The 20,622-nt window shown below is 51.0% G+C and overlaps 2 protein-coding genes across 3 annotated transcripts in view; both read right to left on the reverse strand.

Moving 5' to 3' along the window:
• The window catches only part of LOC125533619 (heavy metal-associated isoprenylated plant protein 47), a 35,071-nt gene extending 28,368 nt beyond the window's left edge, over nt 1-6,703 (reverse strand). Inside the window, exon 1 of the mRNA XM_087544345.1 lies at nt 6,565-6,703. Coding sequence (XP_087400471.1) covers nt 6,565-6,570 — 6 coding nt within the window. The 5' untranslated portion in view covers nt 6,571-6,703. The remainder of the gene's footprint in view (nt 1-6,564) is intronic.
• LOC125541453 (heavy metal-associated isoprenylated plant protein 46-like) overlaps nt 5,917-20,622 on the reverse strand; it is a 39,693-nt gene continuing 24,987 nt past the window's right edge. Inside the window, exons 1-2 of one of the 2 annotated variants that reach the window (XM_048704865.2) lie at nt 6,565-6,703; nt 5,917-6,425 (exon numbers count right to left, since the gene is read on the reverse strand). In XM_048704865.2, coding sequence (XP_048560822.1) covers nt 6,093-6,425; nt 6,565-6,570 — 339 coding nt within the window. In that variant the 5' untranslated portion in view covers nt 6,571-6,703 and the 3' untranslated portion in view covers nt 5,917-6,092. Of the gene's footprint in view, nt 6,426-6,564; nt 6,704-20,622 lie in introns of those variants that run through there. The other variant, XM_087544346.1, reaches the window with a different exon arrangement.

Genomic DNA, 20,622 nt, shown 5'->3' on the forward strand with positions numbered 1-20,622 from the left:
GGAGCGCGCAACGCCTCATCGGAGGAGCACACACAAGGGCACCGAACCATCGGATGGGCATGTGTCGGACCACGCGGGCGTGCACAGAACGCGGGGCACGGCTGGCAACTGCCGATGCAGGCCGTTAGATCCATTCCACAGCGGCCGTGGCGCTCACCCTTAATTCTAAGCGGGGTGAGGCCTACGGCGACGGAATATGACGAGAGCGTAGTTCACCAGGCTCGCATAGGTGGTCGTGGACGATGGGAAAGCAGCGGTGGTGGTAAAACGACTGCTAATAGAGTGCTGGAATCAACCGCGGAGGAGAAGCCTTTGCAACAATGATCTTGTTGCATTCTTTGCTTTGCAACAGGGGCCAAGTTGCAATGGTGTGGAGATGGTTACGGGCCGTCCGATCAGAAACGGATATGACGGAAGTGGATGCAGTCGACGCACACGGCTCCATTGGTCAGGTGAATGCTAGCATGTCCGATTAAAAAACTTGACGTAAAACTCTTGATTCGTACATGATGAATCTCTCGATAGATACTATATGTACGATGGTGATTTTGCCAGCACTCAGGAGAAAAGGCAAAGACCTTGTAGAGCTTAAATATATACGCTTATTTTTAGGGTGTTTTGGACTTTTTGGCTGTGTGCATCTAGCTATGTAGAGGCCGGGCTTTCTTTCAATACGATTGTATCACCTCGATATATCTATTCAATGAAAAGTCCTTTATTGAAGAAAAAAATATGATGACTAGACGGTGCTTCCTATAAGAAAATAAAACGCGTAGAAATGGGGTAGCTAGAACAGAAGTTGTACACTTTCTTATAGAAAATAGACCCGTCTGATTGATTGCCGTGCTCGATCTCTGCAGCAGGTGGCTAATCTTTTTGTTTACAGTTGGGAATTATGGAGATGGGGACAATCTGATGCCGACAATCTTGCACTTCTGTTGTTCTTATGAATTTCTGGTCAGCAGTTTGGTTACTCCGCTCGTCGCCCTCGCATACCCACAAAGGCACTAATTTTTTTCAAAAAGAGGGGACAAAGGCACTAATTTAACATAAAACGAAGAAAACCAGATCACTCTAAGAACCTTGAGAGATGGCCACTGTAAATCAAAGAAAAGGACAGCAGGAGGGCCACTCAACAGTGTGTATCTTTTTTCATCAGAAGAATCCATGGTCCTGTCGAAATGTTTGTTCAGATAACCATTCTCCTGTCCAAATGGCGATCTCATATGATTATTCAGATATTTTGAGCATACATAGCTCAAACTATATTTTGGTCTTACTCGGATGGAATGTTTGACTGTTCATTTCCATTTGCTGGTTTACCGGATATACAGCCAGTATTATCGCCAAATCATCATATGATTAGGTTCATATAAAAATAATCATATGGACTGTAGATGACATACTCCGTCACTACACTATGTGGGGCCGACGCACTATCAGTTGTGATGTTTGACTCCTCGTCCTCACCATACGAAGCTGCACATGCACAGGCACCAACCCCCAATCCACATCTCATCTGTGAACTTCACCCTTCGCCAAGAAGTAAGCGATTGAAATCCCTGATTTTGTTTCTCAAGCGACTCAGTACTAAGATTCACATAACCTCGGCGTTTGCCTTTTTATTTCTTCCAATTCCAATGAATCAATAAACACGTGTACATCTAACTATGTAAGACTAGCCACAATGGAAGTAACTTCAGCAATAACATCAAGTCCAACTCAGCAATTTTGCTTATGTAGCAATGATTTAATGAGGAGAGATGTAGTTTCAGTAACTTAGCTAGTTACTGTAACATCACATGTCTCAATACAATATGATTCTATAACCTAATAAATGAAGTTTTGTATATTATCACACTTTTGCAGATCACAAGCTATAACCTAATACAATATGATTAGAATGGTCTGGGTAGCAACTGATCGATCTTTTGCAGATGCAAATGAGCCAAGTGTCTAGCTTGTGATGATTTGGTGAAGGGGATAGCTGCCTTATACACATGCACGCAGTGGGCAGTTGAGCTCGCAGTGAGTAGACTAATACAAGTGCCCTAATGGTCAAGTAGAGGTAAGCGCGTCCTGATCACAGTCACATGTTCTCCTTGAATTTTCCAATCGGAGAAACATTAAACAATGACGAGATCTTAATTCCAGGATGAGGCGACCCACCCAATTATTGTCGATTGGCCACGTACGTTGCAGGCTTCTCCGAAGACGCGGTTGCGGACATAACCACCTAGACCCAGTCGATGGATCGGTTACTTAACATTAACATATTAGCATGAAACGGTAATCATGGTTGAATGGTTAGAGGGACTGTGGTATCTCAGTCCATCAGGGTTTAAGTCCTCGTACTCGTATTTATTTCTAAATTTATTTCAGGACTTCCAGCGGCGCATCTGAACAGTAACATCTGAAAAAATAGTAAACAAATTTAAAAGGTTCTAAACTTCTTTTGTGATAAACATTGATGAATGTTTTAACTGCTTGTAAATTTTTACAGTCTTGTGTCAGCTGGACCCCAACTAGTCACACCCCAAGAGGGTATGTCATGGCACAAGGCGGGGGGCGACCAAATCCAGTCGAAGATGAATGTTAAGCGATGATGTGCTCAAAAATTGCGCGAGCATATCACTTTTTGTCGTGAGCAATACATTACAAGGCTTAATATTGTTTCTAGAGAGTGGCATTACCCAACCACGTATCCTCACATAGACAATATATATTCTGGCAAATCTGGTTAAACAAATATGTTGCTCTTTCAGTTCACAAATATAAGATGTTCTAATTTTTTCTGAATTAGATGTGCATACACATGTTGTAGTGTCTTTGTTTACTCATTTCAGTCAATATTAAAATATCCAAAACATCTTATATTTGCGAACGGAGGGAGTAGCTCATTTATTAAAAAAATCATTTCTTTTTCATATATGGGATAGTGCCTATTCATCAACTTATTGTTATATGTATCATTGTGTCATGTGTACTTACATATGATTGTGTTCTTTCAATGATTTAAGCATTGAAGCAACCGTGACATTATTGAGACAACCATGGACCTTTCTTGGACTCATGGCGCCGGTATTGTGAATCAATATATGATGATTTAGGGCATCTTCAACGCCAACCCGTAAATTTTCTCCTACATCCGTCTATAGACAAGGAAGACCGGTCCACGGGCATGAATGCGGAGGCGGTCATCCAACGATGTCCGCACACATTTCAAATACTATCCGGACTAAACGGACAAAATTCGTGTAAACAGGGCCGGATTTTCATGTAAACCGGAAGAGAATCGTGCAAACACAACGGATTTCATATAAACATGATGCAATTCATCACATTTTAGACATACTTCAACTAAAAATGAGCCCGACTCTGGAGGTATAATTAATTTACATAATCTAAATGATTACCGGTGCCCGTTCCCCGTGTCCAGCCATGAGCCATGAGCCCTGAGAACTGAAACTTCGCCTTCTTCAGTTTCGCCTCGGCGCTCTCTAGCTCCGCCTCCCTAACTTCTGCGTCCAGAGCCCCGGAAAGTGAAGTTGTCCGCCTCCACCTTGCCACCAAGCGGCTAATCGGCCAACGATGTTCGGCCCACCAAACTTGGCTTCAATGGGAGGGAAGGAGTGGTGGCCTTCTTGGGACCCGAGCAGCAGTGACTTACCATGCACTACTCTTCCTTGTTGCCGGCGACGCCCACGGACGTGACGGCTTTGTGGTCGTGGCGGTGGGGCGCGACCGGGGCGGAGCCGACGATGTCCTCCTCCTTGCCGGTCTTGCTCCACACCTCGTCCGCCGCCTTGTTGAACTCCTTGTAAGCAACCTCGAGTTTCGCCTTACGCTAGCGGTACCGCCAGCTGGCGAGGCTGATCTCACGGGCGGAGCGCCACGACTCGAGTAGCTCCGCTTGCTCCGCCATGTCCGCCCGGCATGATCTTCCTGCCGGCATTGAGCCGCTCCTCCGCATGCTGGTGCTCCTGGAGAAGCTGGAGGTTGTAGGCGGCGTCGGCCTACGCCTCCTGGATCTGCTCCTCCCGTTCCTCGCACACCATGTCCATGTAAATGGCGGCCATCTCCTTCTGCTCCGACGACAGTCTGTCCTAGAGAGCTTTGGAGCGCGAGGAGGGCATGGTTGGAGTGGTGCGGAAGAGGACAAAGGGACCATAGGAGGATGAATGCGGCTATGGCTGGGATGCAGTTTAGTATATACCGGGCGAATGGTAATGGTGGGCGGCAGAGGAACGGACGGATGGCTCCGGAGTAGGATTGTCGGCAACCACATGCATTAATGTGGGCGGCAGAGGAACAGATGGACAGTCGTGGTGTTATTTGAACGCGGAGCAGTCGCCTGCACCGTGAAGCGGCGCGGGTGGTTCTCTCGGTCGGCGTGCTGCTTCAATGTGGCAGCGATCCAGAAGCCAGCAAAGCCCCCCCCCCCCCCCACCCACCCACCTACCCACCCACCTACACATATTTTTCTTCGGTATGCGAGAGAAATTGCGTCTGGTCGCCCTGCGAATCAATACATGCACGCGTTGGATGCCACAACACGTACAGGCATCATGATCCGAATATATATGGACGGTTTGAGGGTCGGCGTTGAACATGCCCTAGCGTTCATAATCGGCAAATGATCAATATATGATGGCCTAGCTGTCATAATCTGCAAATTCCGATGGTCCACAAACTCAATTATATTTCAGACAGCGGTACGTCCTTAGCAAACAATAGGAAACGTTGCCAACTACACGTCTACACCATTAAATTGGCCATTGTGTTCAGCGGTGACATTTTCATGAACGCTTGATCCAATTCTTCTTTGGGCCCTGAAGTTAGTCGACATATTCACAACTTTGACCATCTTACTTCTTTGCAAAGATACGGTTGAAGATACTACTACTACTCTACTAGGTGTGTACAATAGTAAGAAATTCAGACAAAGTCACCAGAGACTACTTCAGTACTGGTTTACAGTCTGACTCTTCTCACGGTTAATTTGTTAGGTTGTAGTTCTATTTCTGCTGTAAATGTAAAACCAGAGCAACTGCGCAGCACTCTAATTACTGCGCGGTCTGTCATTTCCGGGCTCCTATAGTTATGTTGTGGAATTGGTTGCTCTGGTTGTATTTGGATTTCCAACTATTCAGTAAAGCTAGTATTAGGAGCTCGAAGTTTACTCTAGAGAGCAAACATTCCTAAATCCCGATCGATAGAGCAGTCTGGTTGCCGTGCTCCCTCCATCTCTGCAGTTGGTGGCCAATACTTTTGTTTAGAATTGGGAATTGTGGGGATGTGGACAATCTGATGCCAACAGTCTTGTACTTTTGTTACCGTCACGAGCTTGTGGTCAGTAATTTGGTTACTCTACTCTCGTCGTTGACCCGGCCCACCCCACTAACTGATGCAGCAAGACGAAGAAAACCGGGCCGAAGAAAACCAGGCCACTGTAAGAACATTGAAAGGAAGGTAGAGGGCCACTCGACTGCTGTGAAATCGGTGAAGAATTTTGAGTCTCTTTTCCTATGAAACTCTATGAAATCGCTGCAGACCTGAAACTATGGGTTTTGACAGTGCAGATCTTATTCAGTTTTTACGGGACCGCGGTTACATGGATCAACTCGAATTATTAGCCGATCATATGATTAGATGGCATTCGTCACAATGGGGGGCTGAGGACATCATGGTGTGACGTCCTACCTTTTCTTGCACTTGCAGATGACGTATGTACTATCGTGCTGTCCTGTTTGGCTCCTCGTCCTCACCAGTCACCCTACACATCGGGCACATGGCCCAGCCCCAAACCACATGTCACATGTGGTTTATGAATGAACTTCATCTTCACCAAGAAGCAAGCGCCTGAGAACTGAGAATCATATAACCATGGAGTTTGCTTCGATTTCAAACTGGAAATTACCCAGGCGAACTCGTAAATATATTGATACAGTATCTCTCGTCTTTTTCATTTCTTTCAATGAATTAATAAACACGCGCGCATGTAGCTATTTGTAGTTGCTGACAAAAATCAAAATTAAAGCACGTAAAAATCGCTCTCTTGCAGCTACATGCATGGTCCGGCAGTTACATGGTCAGAAGTACAGCGGATACTGGTGGGGGTAGTAGGAGCAGCTGGGCGGGTAGAAGAAGTAGGGCGGCGGGTGCACGGGCTCTGGCTTCGGCTCATCCTTCTTCTCCTCCGGCTTCTTCACTTCCTCCACCTTGATGATTTGGGCGTGGCCGAGCTTCTTGCGGAGGCAGCTGACGAGGCACACCGGGTCGACGCCGTCGCCGACAACCTCCAGCTGGTCCCTGGCGTCGCCGGTAATCTCCATCGACGTCACCCCGGCTGCTCTGGCGGCCATTGTCAGTGCTTTGGACCGTCGTTTGTCGCACGACAAGCTCAACTGGATGACAATCTTTTGCTGCAACAAGAAGAAGGAGAAAAACAATCGATCAGTGGTATGCTTCAGCTTCAGAGTAATGTATTGCTTGCTCAAAATTAAGCTAGGTGCTAAACAAAGCAACACGAGAATGGGAGCAGAAACTGAATAAGTTCCTCACCTTCATTTTGGGCGCTGCTGGTTCGGCAGATGTTCCCTATCAATGAGAAAAATGTTCGCGTTGAAGCGAGGCTAGAATCGAAATCGGTTTGGGTAGCTACTGATCGATCTTCCGCAGTTGGCGTGGGTGTCTAGAGGCAGGAAGTGGCTTGTGATGATTTTGTGAAGGGGATGGATGCAGCCCCTGTCCTTATATACTGTACAAGCAAGCACTGGGCGTGGGCGTAGGAGCGATCCAACGCAGATTCGTAGCAGCAGCAGCACTGCAGCAGTTGAGCTCCGAGTGAGTAAACAAGTGCCCACCAACTGAGCAAGTAGCCATGCATGTAAGCGCGTCCTCGTCACATGCTCTCGGTCGAGTCCTCCGATCACACTGGCATTAGACAATACCGGCGTAGACCGAATCCATCAATGATCGGTAATGCTATTCCTACGCAAACTGTACGGAGTAGATTGCAACCAACCCGTGATCTTTGCTAACCATACGCTGATGGTGCTGGGTGTAGTGTGCGTAAAAAGTACGTACAACTTTTACGTACGAATGGCACTGCTCATCAATGATATATATTTTTGTTTCTGAAATATGCACTGGTGCAACGAAGGGGTTGCGAAGGGAATCTTGATTTCATCTGGCCTCACTTCATCTTCAAGACTGACCGGCAAACCACCCACATCTATTCGGACCGTAAAAATCATTCAACATGGATATGTATCGTCTGTAGGGTGCTTTGGACCGTTCTCAAGCCCGCGTCTGACCGTCCTAACCCATCCAAACCCCCCACCCGCCTCTCACGCGCTTTTCTTTTGATGAACACGCCGCTTACCGTCCTACATTCATGCCGTCCCAGAGCAAGCAACGGCTGACATTGATGCCGCGCGATGTGACCGGAGGGAGGGCGGCGCTGACCGACGTCACTTCTTGGCAACCGCCGCTTCAATGCGGGCGCAGCTTCCTGAGGAATCAACTCTGGTTGTTGCGCCGCATTGAAACCGGCTGACTGCCCCTTCACCTAGCCTGGCCACGGGTATATAATCCGTGCTCCGGCGAAGCACAGAGCCGCAACACCCTTTCCCCGAGTAACGCCCCGCTCCGCCTCCCTGTCACGCACCTCACCGAGCCCTTCCTCCTCTCCGATGCCAGAAGCGATGCCGAAGTCATGGTGCTCTGCCCCGGCAGGCGGCGTCGGCGGAAGCTCTTCCTCCGGTGGGTCTCGGCGCCGCTGCCATCGCTCTCCGGGCCCTTCGGCATCCACAGCGGTCGGCTCCTCCACCCAAGAGGAGATCGGCATCTCCTCCAGCGAGGACGAGGACCAGGCCGCGCAGGAACAACCGGAGCAGTCGTTGTCGCATCGGCCCCGCCTCCTCTATGAGGCCACGGTGACAGACGAAGAATTCGTCCGTCGGATCGAGTTGCTGACGGAGCATTCGCTCCGTCAGATGGGGCCATCACCAACGCACGTCATGTTGGAGCTATCGTCCCCGCCGCACAACCACGTGAAGCGCGAGCCGACGTCCCCGCTCCATCCGGTAAACGACGAGCCCATCTCGCACCCGTGCAACCGCGACATCCACATTGGATGCCGCGTCAAAGACGAGCCATCGTCGCCCCTGCCCCCGCGCAACCGCGGTGTCCAAACCAGGCGCCACATCAAGGACGAGCCAGCGTCCTCCCTGCGGTACGTCGCTCCGCCATGCCTCCAACATCGTGGCGTGAAGGAGGAGCTGCAGCCCGCGATCGCGAAGGCGCATGGCCGCATCGTCCACTACCTCGGAGGAGACGGTTACCGCGATGCCTCCGGCTCTCAGGCCGTGGTCTCCGAGGCGGAGCGCGCGGCGAGGCGGCAGACGAGGTACGACCGGTGCGCTGCCGGTCGCCGCTCCGCGTTCGCCAAGAGTGATGTGGCGCCAGAATGGGTCCAGAACGACCCAGACTTCGCAGCCGCGTGGGCACTTGACCGCTCCGGACCACCGCGAAGAAGGCCACCAGGCGTCGTTGCCGCCTTCACGGCGAGCTCGCTAAGATCGGTGAGGAGTGGTCGCTTAGCGACTGCTCCGTGAACGCCGGATGCGGCAAGACCGCCGCCATGGCTCCAAAGGCCATGTGAGCAGTGGTCGTGGCGGCCCTCCGCATAGCGCAGCAGGAGGCAGAGAGGCTCCTCCGCGAGTGGCAGGCAGCCGCCGGACAAGGCTATCGCGAACCTCCGGCAATGTACCGACGCTGGAGGGACTGATGAAGCTATGAACCTAGGGTAGGGTCATGGACCTGTCCTAACTGCCCTACCCAAGGACACCTCTAGAATAAATCACCTTTCAATCGACTTGGAGGTGTTTCACTCGACAGACTCGAAGACACTCGACCAAGACCCAACCACTCGACGGCCAGGAGACCTAAAGGCGCCCCGCACACTAACGGTCGGTCATTAAGTAGCTTTTATGGTCATCATAGCACTTTATTACTAGCGTTATCATTAACGCCCTACCTTAATGTACATTGAACCCTTCGTAACGTGGGCCGGCCGGGGTCCTGGCGCACTCTATATAAGCCACCCCCTCCTCCGAGACAAGGGTTCGCACCTCTGTAACTCATACACACATAATCCAGTCGACCGCCTCCGGGCTCCGAGACGTAGGGCTTTTACTTCTTCCGAGAAGGGCCTGAACTCGTAAAACCTTGCGTCCTTACAACCTCTCCATAGCTAAGACCTCGCCTCTCCATACTTACCCCCCTACATCACTGTCAGAGTTAGAACCACGACAGTTGGCGCCCACCGTGGGGCCAGGAGTCTTAGCGCCTAGTTTGAGAAGTTGCGATTTTTTCCGATCTCCTTGATCATGGTTTCGAGCGGAGCTTTGGTGGAGGGCCGCGAGATCCGTCTCGGCGCGCTCACGTTCATCGCCGACGACTCCGCTTGGCTTCAGGAGGCTCCACTCGACGTCGACGCGCTTCCCGTCCGCGGGGCGATGCACTTTCGCGCATGCTCCGTGGTGTCCTCCTGCGGCAGCCATCGACCTAGTATCGGTCGGCTCCCATGGCATCTCCCCGCCCTGTTTCTCGCCGGCGCAAGCCCTCCGGTCGGTCGAGGCTTCAGAGGTTGGTGAGGCATGCGGTGGCCCGCCAGTCGGCCACCCCACAAGTCGCAGCAATCGAACCCGACGAATCCCTCTACGGCCTGTTCGACCTGTCGACTGGCTCCTCAGAGACCGCATCCGAATGCGACAGCAGTGACCCAGCTGCAGAGGTTCTGGTGATCGATGGGCCACACAGTCCTCCCGGTTTCCCCCGCGCTGACGAAGGCGCGGATGGGGGCGACCCGTCGCGTCCTCACGAGGAGTATCTCCCCAAGCCTCTCACGTCGTTGCAACGGGAGGAACTTCGCCGCCGGAACATGAATGCACTCCACTCTCCTATCGTTGGAGAAACCCCCGAGGCCCGAGCCTTGGAGGACGCGCGCTTGGCTAACTTGGCCGAGCGCACTCGACTGGAGAATCTCCAGCGAATACTCGATGAGCGAGCGCGTCAACGGGCTCCAGAATCCAGTCGACGTCAACTCCTTCCGCCCCCGCAGGTATATCGTACTCCGATTCAGAATTTGGCGGCTGCGGCCCGTATAGCAGAGTCGATTCAGCCCTCCCAGTCAGAGGCTGGCAGAGGCTTGTTGCAAATCAGAGCGTTGCTCCGGGCAGCGGGAGACCAGAATTCCGCTGTTTCTCAGTCGCGGAACAGGATCCACAGTCGATCCGTTGCAGCGGATACAGTCCAGTCGGCTCACAGCCCAAGATCGCCTCCGAGGCGTGAGGGACGTGGAGACCGGCATGATCAGTACAGAAGGGATGAGCAGTATGATCACCGATTCGATCGTGATGATAGACGTCGAGTGCCAACCCCTCCCCCGAGGAGTGGATCATATGTGCCTCGACAGCAGGAGGACAGACGCCCTCATAGTGTTGGGCGGAGAATTCCAGTCGACCCCAGGGAACCAGGCTTTGATGCAAGATCCATTCTCGTTCAAGGTTTGGTCGACAGGAATAGAGCTCACAGAGAAGGCCACGATAGAGATGCGCCTACCAGTAGCAGAGTACATGCTTCAGGGCCAGAGTGTTTCAGTCGAGCCATCAGAGCCGCTGTAATTCCTCCCAATTTCAGGTTGGCGACTGGAGTTAGTAAGTTCACCGGTGAGTCCAAGCCCGATACTTGGCTCGAAGATTACCGAGTGGCTATCCAGATTGGCGGTGGGAACGATGAGGTAGCCATGAAGCACCTGCCTCTCATGTTAGAAGGCTTGGCCAGAGCGTGGCTGAATCAGTTAGCACCCAGCAGCATTTACACTTGGGAGGATCTCTTCCAAGTGTTTGTCACCACATTTGAAGGAACATGCAAGCGACCTGCAGGCCTTACGGAATTGCGGTCTTGCGTGCAGAAACCGAATGAAACTCTGAGGGATTACATCCAGAGATGGATCACATTGCATCACACAGTTGAAAATGTACCAGATCATCAAGCAGTTTGTGCCTTTAAAGAAGGCGTTAAGTACAGAGAATTGAATCTGAAGTTCGGTCGAACCGGAGAGATGTCTCTGAATCGGATGATGGAGATTGCCACCAAATACGCTAATGGTGAAGATGAGGATTGACTCCGGAGTGGCAAGCATAAAGCAGTCGCCCAGGAAACCGTAGGAAATTCCAGTCGGAAACAGAAGCGGAAAGCCGAGCCAGCCGCTCCTGGGGAGGCCCTGGCCGTAACCCAGGGAAAATTTAAGGGAAAACCCAAAGGACCTTGGAACCCCAAGAAAGTTAAAGACCAAGATGAAAATGATGTTTTGGATATACCGTGTCACATCCACACCAAGAAAGATGAAGAGGGTAAACTCATTTACCCAAAGCATACCACTCGACAGTGTCGGCTTCTGATCCAGCAGTTTCAGGGCAAGCAGTCCAAAGATAAGGAAAAGGAGTCAGACAAAGTTGAGGACAAGGAAGACAGTGACGATGGGTACCCCCAGGTCAATTCCACCCTGATGATTTTTGCTGATGTTGAGAGCAAAAGTCGACTGAAGGTTATTAACCATGAGGTAAATATGGTTGCTCCGGCAACACCCAATTATCTGAAGTGGTCCCAGACTGCCATCACATTCGACCAGTCTGATCACCCTACGCACATTGCCACCCCTGGGAGGCAAGCTCTGGTGGTCGACCCAGTTGTCGAAGGCACTCGACTGACCAAAGTCCTGATGGATGGAGGAAGTGGTTTGAACATACTGTATGCAGAAACATTGAAAGGGATGGGCATTCCGATGTCCAGGCTCAGCACCAGTAACATGAGTTTCCATGGAGTCATTCCTGGAAAGAAAGCTGAGTCACTCGGCCAAATTGCTCTTGATGTGGTTTTCGGTGATTCCAAGAATTACCGCAAGGAAAAGTTGACATTCGAAGTTGTGGATTTCCAAAGTGCTTATCACGCTATTTTGGGCAGGCCAGCTTATGCACGCTTCATGGCTCGACCATGTTATGTGTATCTCAAATTGAAGATGCCTGTTCCCAAAGGTGTGATCATTGTTACAGGCAATCGGAAGAAAGCAGAAGAGTGTTTTCAGAAAGGCTCAAAGATTGCTGACGCTCAGATGGCGGTGGTCGAGCTGCAAGAGTATCAGAAGACTGCAGATCCGAGTGAGTTGCTACGAGCTAAGAAGCCTGCTTCAGAATTAGCTTTTCAGTCGTCCGGTGAAACGAAGGCAGCTCACATTCACCCGACCGATCCAAACGCTGCTCCGACTCACATCTCAACGACGGTCGACTCCAAATAGGAAGAAGCGCTCATCCAGTTCCTCCGTGAGAACTGGGACATCTTCGCATGGAAGCCTGCTGACATGCTTGGAGTTCCCAGGGGGCTGGCTGAGCACCGTCTACGAGTCGACCCAAAATTTAAACCTGTGAAAGAACATCTTCGACGGTCCGCTGTCCAGAAGAGGAAGGCCATTGGCAAGGAGGTGGCTCGGCTCTTAGCAGCGGAGTTCATCCGAGAAATTTACCACTCTGAGTGGCTAGCCAATGTAGTCATGGTCCCCAAGAAGGACAAGTCACTTCGCATGTGCATTGATTTCAAGCATATCAATCGGGCCTGCCCGAAAGATCATTTTCCTCTCCCCCGCATCGACCAGATAGTCGACTCGACTGCGGGATGTGAGCGTTTGTCTTTTCTAGACGCCTATTCTGGGTACCATCAGATCCATCTGTACGGGCCCGACGAGATCAAAACAGCTTTCATCACTCCATTCGGGTGCTTTTGTTATGTCACCATGCCGTTCGGCCTCAAGAATGCCGGAGCCACGTTCATGAGGATGATTCAGAAGTGTTTGCTCACTCAAATCAGTCGGAATGTGGAGGCATACATGGATGATATTGTGGTCAAGTCACGGAAGGGTTCCGACCTGCTGACTGACCTTGCTGAAACCTTTGCCAACCTCAGGAGGTATGATATCAAGCTCAATCCGTCAAAGTGCACATTCGGAGTTCCAGGTGGGAAGTTACTCGGTTTTCTCGTTTCCGAACGGGGAATCGACGCCAATCCTGAAAAAATTGGTACTATACTCCGGATGAAACGTCCTGTGCGTGTGCATGACGTCCAGAAGCTTACAGGATGCTTGGCCGCTTTAAGTCGATTCATCTCTCGCCTCGGTGAAAAGGCATTGCCTCTTTACCGACTGATGAAGAAGTCCGACAAGTTCGAGTGGACTCCAGAAGCTGATGCAGCGTTTATAGAGCTCAAAGCTCTGCTCTCCACCCAGCCGGTGCTTGCTGCCCCAACCAGCAAGGAGCCTTTGCTGATTTACATTGCAGCCACAGGACAAGTTGTCAGTACAGTACTTACGGTTGAGCGAGAAGAAGAAGAAAAGGCCTTCAAAGTTCAGCGCCCAGTATATTATGTTTCTGAAGTTTTGACTCCTTCAAAGCAAAGATATCCTCATTACCAGAAGTTTGTATATGGGATTTATATGACCATGAAGAAGGTTGCACATTACTTCTCTGATCATTCCATTACAGTCGTCAGCGACGCTCCACTATCAGAGATTTTGCACAACAGAGATGCAACTGGTCGAGTGGCCAAATGGGCGATTGAACTTCTTCCCCTAGATATCAAGTTTGAGGCAAAGAAAGCTATCAAGTCCCAAGCAATTGCAGATTTCGTCGCCGAGTGGATCGAACAGCAACTTCCGACTCAAGTTCACTCGGAGCACTGGACCATGTTCTTCGATGGATCTAAGATGCTGGATGGTTCCGGTGCTGGGGTAGTATTGGTTTCCCCCCGAGGAGATAAGCTCAGATATGTTCTCCGGATTCACTTCGATTCCTCCAATAACGAAGCAGAATATGAAGCACTTTTGTATGGGTTGCGCATGGCCATTTCACTCGGCGTCCGTTGCCTCATGGTCTATGGCGACTCAGATTTGGTGGTTAATCAGGTGATGAAAGAATGGGACGTCAGAAGTCCAGCTATGACTGGTTATTGCAATGTAGTGAGAAAGTTAGAGAAGAAATTCGAGGGGTTAGAGCTTCATCACATCCCCCGACTGAAAAATCAAGCGGCTGATGATTTGGCAAAGATAGGCTCCAAGAGAGAAGCCATCCCCAGCAATGTGTTTTTGGAACACATCCACTCGCCATCAGTCCAAGAAGATCCTTTTACAGATGAAGCCCCGCAGCCAAAGAGTGCCACAGATCCGACTGAAGTTGAAATTCCGGCAGTGGTCGACCTAATCATGGAAGTTTTGGCAATCACCCCTGACTGGACGATACCGTACATCACGTATATCCTGAGAAAGGAACTCCCGGAGAACGAAGAAGAGGCTCGACAGATCGTTCGTCGATTCAAGGCCTTTACAGTCATAAAGGGACAGTTGTATAGAGAAAGCGCGACTGGAGTCGGTCAGAAGTGTATAACACCAGAAGAAGGTCAGATAATCCTTGATGATATCCACTCGGGGACCTGTGGTCATCATGCGTCCTCTCGGACCATTGTGGCTAAAGCATACCGAGCGGGATTTTACTGGCCAAGAGCGAATGAAATGGCAAAAGAGATAGTCGACAAGTGTGAAGGGTGCCAGTTCTACTCCAACATGTCGCACAAGCCTGCATCAGCCCTGAAGACCATTCCACTCGTCTGGCCCTTCACTGTTTGGGGACTGGACATGGTTGGCCCATTGAGAACAGGCAGGAGCGGTTTCACACATGTGCTTGTGGCAGTCGACAAGTTTACCAAATGGATTGAAGCTAAGCCTATCAAGAATCTTGATGCTTGCACTGCTATCAGTTTCGTCAGAGAGTTAACATTCAGATATGGAGTCCCGTATAGCATCATCACTGATAATGGGTCAAACTTTGATTCAGACAAGTTCAGAGCTTTTTGCGCCTCTCAAGGCACACGAGTCGACTACGCATCGGTCGCCCACCCCCAGTCGAATGGACAAGCAGAAAGGGAAAATGGTCTGATTCTCAAAGGACTAAAGCCTCGGCTGATGCTTGATCTCAAGCACGCAGCAGGCGCTTGGGTCGACGAGCTTCCGTCGGTTCTGTGGGGATTTAGGACTACCCCGAATCGGTCGACTGGAAGAACTCCGTTCTTTCTGGTTTACGAAGCGGAAGCAGTCCTGCCAAGTGATCTACTTCACAATGCACCCCGAGTCGAGCTTTATACCGAAGATGAAGCAGAACAAGCCCGGCAAGACGCAGTCGACCTCCTGGAAGAAGAAAGAGAAATGGCTATGATCCAATCGACCATTTATCAGCAAGACTTGCGTCGATTCCATGCCAGAAATGTGAAGAGTCGAGCCTTCCAAGAAGGAGATTTGGTCCTCCGAGTGGATCAACAGAAACCACACAAGCTCGCTCCTACTTGGGAAGGTCCCTTCATCGTCACCATAGTCCTCCACAATGGAGCGTATCACCTTTACAATGTCGATCGCCAGATCGATGAGCCACGAGCTTGGAATGTAGAACTGCTCCGCCCCTTTCACACTTGAATTCTCACTCGGATGAGATGTAATAAGAAAAACTTATGTAGTCTATTTATCAAAGACAAGAGCGTTACAAATTTTCCTATAATTGTTGTTGCTTTTGTTTGCGTGTGAAATCCCCTAGTGGGTGGCTTAGCTGCGAATCCGTTTCGCCTAGGTTTGTAAAAAAAATCCTACCGAGTGGCGAGCCAGACTCCCACTCGGAGGCTTAGCTGCAGCCCAGTGCTTGCCTAAGTGTTTAAAAATCCTACCGAGTGGTGATCCAGACTCCCACTCGGAGGCTTAGCTGCAGCCCAGTGCTCGCCTAAGTGTTTAAAAATCCTACCGAGTGGTGAGCCCGACTCCCACTCGGAGGCTTAGCTGCAGCCCAGTGCTCGCCTAAGTGTTTAAAAATCCTACCGAGTGGAGAGCAACCTCCCACTCGGAGGCTTAGCTGCAGCCCAGTGCTCACCTAAGTGTTTAAAAATCCTACCGAGTGGAGAGCAAACCTCCCACTCGGAGGCTTAGCTGCAGCCCAGTGCTCGCCTAAGTGTTTAAAAATCCTACCGAATGGAGAGCAAACCTCCCACTCGGAGGCTTAGCTGCAGCCCAGTGCTCGCCTAAGTGTTTAAAAATCCTATCGAGGGGTGAGCCAGACTCCCACTCGGAGGCTTAGCTGCAGCCCAGTGCTCGCCTAAGTTTTTAAAAATCCTACCGAGTGGAGAGCAAACCTCCCACTTGGAGGCTTAGTTGCAGCCCAGTGCTCGCCTAAGTGTTTAAAACTCCTACCGAGTGGAGAGCAAACCCCCCACTCGGGGGCTTAGCTGCAGTCTAGTACTCGCCTAAGTTTGAAAAAAATCCTACCGAGTGGTGAGCAGACCTCCCACTCGGGGGCTTAGCTGCAGTCCAGTACTCGCCTAAGTTTGAAAAAATCCTACCGAGTAGAGAGCAGACCTCCCACTCGGGGGCTTAGCTGCAGTCCAGTACTCGCCTAAGTTTGAAAAAATCCTACCGAGTGAAGAGCAGACCTCCCACTCGGGGGCTTAGCTGCAGTCCAGTACTCGCCTAAGTTTGAAAAAATCCTACCGAGTGGAGAGTAGACCTCCCACTCGGGGGCTTAGCTGCAGTCCAGTGCTCGCCTAAGTTTGAAAAAATCCTACCGAGTGGAGAGCAGACCTCCCACTCGGGGGCTTAGCTGCAGTCCAGTACTCGCCTAAGTTTGAAAAAATCCTACCTAGTGGAGAGCAGACCTCCCACTCGGGGGCTTAGCTGCAGTCCAGTACTCGCCTAAGTTTTTAAAATCCTACCGAGTGGAGAGCAGACCTTCCACTCGGAGGCTTAGCTGCAGCCCAGTGCTCGCCTAAGTACGGAACACATCCCAATCCGCAAGGACGACGAGGTGTAAATCGACTGCTACCTTCTCCTTCGGAGCTGCACCACAAATACAAAGTTATTTCGAGTGAAGAACAAGTTCCACTCGACAGATAATTCATGAAGATATTCAACGATAAATCAAGTTCAGATAAGATCCAAAGGTCCTAGACCGCAGATCAAAGTACTCGAGCCTCCAGCTCGACAGAGTTTAACGGTTACAAAAACCACTTGGCATTCCGAGGCAAATTTAAGGTGGGACATAAGAGTTTGTTCACTCCACGGGAGGAGGGCTGGCAGGCTCGACGAACTCATCTAGGTCGACGCCGTCGGCTATCCGAGTGGCTGCAGCGATGAAAGTCTCCATAAAGGTTCCGAAGTCATGCTTCTGGGTGTTGGCGACCTTGATTGCTGCCAGCTTGTCTTGTCGCACCTCCTTGCAGTGGACACGAACCAAGGATAGAGCCACATCAGCGCCACACCGAGCAGAAGACTTCTTGCACTCCTGCACTCGGTCAGGGATTCCGTTAAGTCGAGTCATCAGAGACTCGAGATCGTTTTGGAGCGTAGCCTCTGGCCAAAGTGCCGGGTCAATCCGTGACATGGCGACCTTCAGTCGAGCCAAGTAGTCCACGGCACCGTCGATGCGAGATTCCAGTCGGAGCAGATTCATGGCAGTTTCATCTTTCACGGGAGAGTTGATTGGATCCAAACCTGGTTCGATCCGCCCAGTCTCCTCTTGAAAGTTCTGATAAAACTCTGCATTCACGATCCAAGGATAAGTCAATTTTCATACACTGAGTCGACACCAAAAAAACACCAGTCGGAACTGAATGTGCACCTTCAAGCTTGATGTACAACTTCTTGGCGAGGCTCCTCAAGTAGCTCTCCAGATCGTCCCTCCTGCGAGCGATGCCTTCCATCTTTTCGTTCAGGTTGAGGTTATCCTTCTTCCAACGTGTACACTCCCTGTTGGCTTCATTCAGAGTGGTCTTCAGCCTGGTATTCTCTTCTTCTAACTGGTCGACCAAAGCCAGCTTCTGTTCGGCCAGAGCGGTCTTGTCGTCGGCCTCCTTACGGGCAGCAGCCAAGTCCTGATCCTTCTTCGCCAGAGCTTCTCTCAGTTTTTCTGCAAAGAAATGATGATTGATTCGGAAATAGCAGAAGGGTACTCAAGCCTAAAAACTAACCAGTCGACAAAATCGTCTTACCTGCGGCGCCGTCTCTGACCTTTTGCAGCTCTGTCCTGGCCAGCTCCAGATCAAGGTTCAGTTGAATCTGCTGCTTCTCCAAGTCAGCAAAGCGAGCTCCAAGATCGCAAGATTTCTGAAATCAAAGGGGAGAAGTTATCGTTACAGCAAAAAAACAACAAAGGCAATAAATACTAAGACTACGGTCGACTGCCAGCAGTCCACCATAGTCTCGGGGACTACACCCAGTGGGTGCACTTAGCGTGCCCCCACCGGTTCTGATCCCACTCAACCGGCCCGCCGAAGTCGAGTTCAAAAAAAAAGAGAGAAAGAAAGTAGAACTCAGACTACAGTCGACTGCCAACAGTGCACCATAGTCTCGGGGACTACACCCAATGGATGCACTTAGCGTGCCCCCACCGGTTCTGATCCCACTCGACCGGCCCGCCGAAGTCGAGTGGAAGAGACAAACTACCAGTTCGGTTTATACATTCGGCAAAATACAAAGACTACAGTTGACTGCCAGCAGTCCACCGTAGTCTCCACTAGTCCAAAACTTCAATCGACGCACCCAGTGGGTGTACAGACGCAAAGATTTTCGGAAAGAATCTTCAGATAGCCGACTAACCTGAACGTTGCTCTGGAGAGCCGAGCTGGCATCATAGGCGGCTTGGCTGGCGTCCCGCACCATCTTCATCTTCTCCATCATAATGCCCGCCTGGCGTATGGCTTCCCTAGCAGCATTCACCTCGTCCTCTGGGACATGATGGGTCGCAAAAACTGAAGGCGGGTCGACAGGGGCCTGAGCAGTCGAAGAAGAAGGCAAGGCACTCGACAGGGGCTCCGCGAAGGTAACAGAACCCCGATTGACGTCACCAGTGCCCTGAACGACTGGTTCCGCCCTCGGCGTCGACTGTAGCGCCTCACTTGCAGGAGCACGCCTACTCTTCCTCGTCAAAGACCTCTCGGGCTCTTCATCATCATCAGGGAGGTTAATAATGTTGGGAGCTGTGCAAAGTTCAAATTGCCAAAATCACGTCACCCAATGATGCACGATGTAGTCGAATCGACCAAAGAAGGATAGTATGGCGGAAATCATACCTGGATTAGAAGTGACCGCATCCTCCATCACCTCATCATCATCCCTGTAAGCTGAGGTCCTGGAAGTGGCAGCGCTAACAATTCCAAAGTTCGTCCAGTTAAAACAAGAAAAACAAACAGCGCGGAGCGTCGAGTGAATACAAGGAGAGACACTCACGCGGAGGCGACAGGGATATCGATCTTGATCTTTGGCAGCGCCTTCCGAGTCTTCGGCTCTGCAACTTTGCGGTGCTTTGGCGCCTTCTCAGTCAGGGTTGGTGAAGAGACCCGAGGACGCTTCGAAGACTGTCCAGCCTGAGCAGTTTCCTTGTCGCGGGCACTCAACCGTTCTTGGTCAAGCTTGGATCGTCTCTCTATGCGAGGAGGCGACTTGACTTCTTCCCCATCACTTGAGTCGTCACTTCCACCATCCCCTTCACCATCAGAAGTCCACTCGCCACTTTCGCCACCACTCGCCTCGCCTTCCAGAGCTTGCTCTTGCTCCCCGTTGGGCATCGAATACATTTCAGTAATGGCCTGAAAGAAAGCAAGGAGAACAAAGTCAGTCGACGCAATACAGACAGCAGCGCGAGTGAATTCGGATTACAAGCAAAAACTCAGAATCAGACCTGCTCTGGTGCACGCGACTGGTCGAATGGGAGAACTCTCCTGGCTCCTCTGGGATTGTCCTTGTTCCCGGTAATGCTCGACAGCCACTTCTCCAGCGTGTCGTCATCGACCTCCTCCGGGTAGATCCGAGTGGAGTCTTCTAGACCCGAATACATCCACATCGGGTGGTCTCGGGCTTGGAGAGGCTGGATGCGCCGCTGAAGGAAGACCTCCAAGAGATCCATACTAGTGACCCCGTCACGAATGAGCTGGACCACTCGGTTGACCAACACCTTCACGTGTGCCTTCTCCTCCGGGAGCACCTTCAAAGGGGAGGGTTTTTCCACTCGGTCCATGGTAAAGGGAGCGAGGCCAGTCGATTGCCCTGGCGTCGACTGGTCTTTGCAGTAGAACCAGGTCGACTGCCATCCGCGAACTGAATCGGGAAGAATCATGGCCGGAAAGGAGCTTTTTCCCCTCGTCTGGATGCCAAGACCCCCACACATCTGGATCACTTGGGTCCTCTCGTCACTCGGATTAGCCTTTTTCACTGTCTGGGAGCGACAAGTGAAAATATGCTTCAAAAGACCCCAGTGAGGTCGACAACCCAAGAAGTTCTCACACAAGGAAATGAACGCGGCAAGATAAACGATTGAGTTGGGGGTAAAATGATGGAGTTGAGCCCCAAAGAAATTCAGAAACCCTCGGAAGAAAGGATGAGGAGGCAAGGAAAACCCACGGTCGACGTGGGTGGCAAGAAGAACGCACTCACCCTCCCGGGGTTGCGGCTCGGATTCCTTCCCCGGAAGCCGCGCCGAGTCG

The sequence above is a fragment of the Triticum urartu genome, chromosome 2A, assembly GCF_056163025.1.
Source record: "Triticum urartu cultivar PI428250 chromosome 2A, HENAU_Tu73, whole genome shotgun sequence".
NCBI classification, from domain to species: domain Eukaryota; kingdom Viridiplantae; phylum Streptophyta; class Magnoliopsida; order Poales; family Poaceae; genus Triticum; species Triticum urartu.